The sequence below is a fragment of the Magnolia sinica genome, chromosome 11, assembly GCF_029962835.1.
Source record: "Magnolia sinica isolate HGM2019 chromosome 11, MsV1, whole genome shotgun sequence".
Classification (NCBI taxonomy): domain Eukaryota; kingdom Viridiplantae; phylum Streptophyta; class Magnoliopsida; order Magnoliales; family Magnoliaceae; genus Magnolia; species Magnolia sinica.
Genome location: NC_080583.1, coordinates 41,352,612 through 41,356,178, shown reverse-complemented (window position 1 = coordinate 41,356,178; position 3,567 = coordinate 41,352,612). Strand labels below are relative to the sequence as shown.

Sequence of the window (3,567 nt, the reverse complement as noted above, 5' to 3'; positions counted from 1 at the left end):
ACACCGCCGTCATTGCCAATACTCCAACCAGCAATCTCCTCGCTTCTACACTTCTCCTTTATCTTGGTAAGCCATGCGTCCTGGTCTTGGGCAGAAATCACATGTCGAACCAAGGTCGGTTCCACAGTCAAAAGAGCCACATAAGCATCTGGTTCATCGAGTGTGAGTTGGACATCAAAATCCTGGACAAACTCCATCATTTCCCACTCTTTAATCATCAGAGTGACTATCAGTTCATGCTTCTTCTTCCGACTCAGAGCATCAGCCATCGAGTTTGCCTGACCAGGATGGTAAGATATATTAAAATGGAAGTCCTTAAGGGTCTCCATCCACCGACGTTGTTGCATATTCAAGTCCTTTTGCGTGAATATATATTTCAGACTCTTGTGGTCGCAAAATAACTGGAAGTCCTCTCCGTAGAGATAATGCCTCCATATTTTTAGAGCAAATACCATAGCTGCCAACTCCAGGTCATGAGTCGGGTAATTCTCCTCGTGCTTCTTCAACTGAAGAGAAGCATAAGCGATCACCCTGTCGTTCTGCATCAGTACGCAACCTAAACCTAACTTCGAGGCGTCGTTGTATACCACGAACTCCTCTCCTTCTTGAGGGAGAGTAAGCACCGGTGCAGAGGTTAGCCTCATCTTTAACTCCTGAAAGGTTGCTTCCGTGTTCTCATCCCATGTGAAATGGGCGTTCTTCTTTGTCAGCTGAGTAAGCGGTCGCGCAATCCTTGAGAATTCCTTGATGAAGCGCCTGTAGTACCCTACCATGCCCAGAAAACTCCGAACCTCGGTAACTGTAGTGGGCTGCTCCCATCTTAACACTGCTTCTACCTTAGCGGGATTGACCGATATACCTTTTGCCTTTACTACATGCCCTAAAAACTTCACTTCCTCTTCCCAAAACTCGCATTTGGACAACTTAGCATATAGTTGATTTTCCTTTAACGTACTTAGGACCGTGCGCAGGTGTTGTTCATGCTCCTCCTTGCTTTTGGAGTAAAATGAATCGATCTAGGTAAGGCATGAAAACTCGGTTCATGAGGTCCATGAACACTGCCGGAGCATTTGTGAGGCCGAAGGGCATAACCAGGAACTCATAGTGCCCATAACGAGTCCTAAATGCTGTTTTAGGGATATCCTCATCCTTGATTCTCAGCTGATGGTATCCTGATCGTATATCGATCTTGGAGAAGTACTTGGCACCCTTGAGCTGGTCGAATAGGTCACCGATACGTGGTAGGGGGTACTTGTTCTTTATCGTGACTTCGTTCAATCGTCGGTAATCAATGCAGAGACGCATCGACCCGTCCTTCTTTTTCACGAACAAGACCGGCGCTCCCCACGGAGAAACGCTGGGGCGAATGAAACCCTGGGTCAGCAGCTCTTTTATCTGGTTCCTAAGTTCTTCCATTCCGCAAGGGGGCATGCGAAACGGGGGTAATGATATGGGAGCAGTTCCTGGTTTAAGATCTATGCAAACATCTATCGCTCGTCTTGGGGATAGTCCTGGTATCTCTTGAAATACCTCAGAGAATTTTGATACTACTGGTATTGGGCTGATGGTGGACTCGACTGATTCTGGTTCGTCTAGGGCTTGTAAGCTTCCAAATGTGTTGTGCCTACTCTTTCCCTTTACTATAAAAGAGGGTTGCCCAGAGACTGTTATAGTGACCGTTTTGCCGTGGCAGTCCATCACTGCTCGGACTTGAGAAAGCCAATCCATGCCTAGGATGATGTCAAACCGTTTTATAGGCATTATGACCAGGTCCACAACCACTTCGCGTCTTGCAAGGGTTAGAGGACAAGCTTGACATATTTTGTCTGTTTCGATGAATGTCCCCGTGGGAGATGCTACGACTAAGGGGGCATGCATTCGGGTTATTTTCAGTTCAAGTCTATTTGCAATAGTAGAGTCTACGAAAGATAAAGTTGCACCAGAATCAAATAGGAGGAGTACAGGGGTACCGTTAATGTGAGCTGTACCATGAATCGTCTGATGAGGGTCCTCTTCAGCTTCTGTAGCAGCTATGGCATACATGCGGGCAGGGGGAACCTTCTGCTGAGCTGAAGGTCTTGACCTAGGTGGCTGCTGCCAAGGTGCTGCCCTGGTTGTTACTGGACCCGGCTGAGGGCGATTTGCCGGTGGAGTGATGCCTTCGTCCTTCATTTTCTTGAAACAATTTTGCGCAAAATGTCCAACTTTGTGGCAGTAGTCACAATTCCTCGTGGGAGGCATGATTGGAGCGCCCGCAGGTATGACTCTGTTCTTTTTCTCTGGTATTAGTGGGGCGGAAGGTGCCTGCCTAGGCCTGACTAGGGTGCCGCTCACTAGAGGGCGAGTCCTCATAGTGCGTTCAAAATCTTTTTCTACCCGCATGGCTTTGTCCACTAGTTCTGTAAAATCTCTGAAATCCCAGGCACATAGCCGTGACTGAATACCTGGCCTGAGTCCTTCCTTGAACTTTTGTAGCTTGTATTCCATATCTTCCAGGGCCTTAGGCATGAAACAGGAGAGTTCGTCAAATCTAGCCTCATATTGGGCAACAGTCATACTACCCTGTTCCAGCTTCAAGAACTGGGCTATTTTCTCGTTCCTACATGACCGAGGAAAATACTTTTCCAGGAATTTTTCTCGGAAGCCTGCCCATGTCCAGGCGTACGTGGCTGGAACACCCCGCTGCACACTCTGCCACCAGTTTTCTGCTTCTCCTTCTAACAGATAGGTAGCTAAGGTCACCATTTGCGAATCAGAACACTCCAGGGGCCGCATTAGCTTAGTGATTCTTGCCAGCCAGTGTTCCGCCTTCACCGGATCTGGCGCCCCTTCGAACGTGGGCGGGCGAAGCCTTTGAAATCGTTCAAAGATATCTGCACTTCGACCTTCTCTATCTCGTGACGACTCTCGACGATCCCTACTCCGTAAAGTCTCCATCATCAATGCATGCATGTCTTGCTGTTGCCGTGCGAACGTGTCCTGTTGTTGTTGCATTGCCACTGCCATTTGTGCGAAAGCAGAAAAGGCTATCGCCCCCATAGGTGTGTCAGCATGTGCGTTGGCTGAAGGTTCAGCCGAAGGCGTCCGCTGCTCAAAGTATTGCGAGGGTGGCCCTGATGGAAGGGCCTGAGGGGATGGAGAATCCCCAACAGCTTTGGACCTCGTGTCCTCATTCGCCACTCCAGGTGGAAGGCCTGGTGTGTAGACAGGGCTATGCTCCCTCTGGTGCTCGGTTGGTGGAATGGGGTGGACATCGATCGTATTGGTTCGTTGGGACCGTAATACTGGCGGCATGGTTTCTGAGAGATTTAGAATTTCATGGTTCAGGTGATAGATTAGTGAATTAGCATGGTATGACTATGACAATAACATTGAGTATATGTCAATCATTAAATAAGCCATGATTAAATGAACCTAAATATCCTAAATCATTATAAATATCGGGCCTCTTTGCCAGTTTAATCTATATATATATATAATATTATTATTATTATTAATTAAGGGGACCTAAGTATTTCTTGTTTCTTCATTTGTTCTTTCTACCTACATTCTATGGGGATTTGCCTA

The 3,567-nt window shown here is 47.4% G+C and overlaps 1 protein-coding gene across 1 annotated transcript; it reads right to left on the bottom strand.

Annotated features, from left to right (window-relative positions):
- Nucleotides 1-978: 978 nt before the first annotated feature.
- On the bottom strand, nt 979-3,294 carry LOC131218097 (uncharacterized). The gene has a single exon (XM_058212778.1). The coding sequence runs from the start codon at nt 3,292-3,294 to the stop codon at nt 979-981; it is 2,316 nt and encodes a 771-aa protein (XP_058068761.1).
- Between the last annotated feature and the right edge of the window lie 273 nt (nt 3,295-3,567).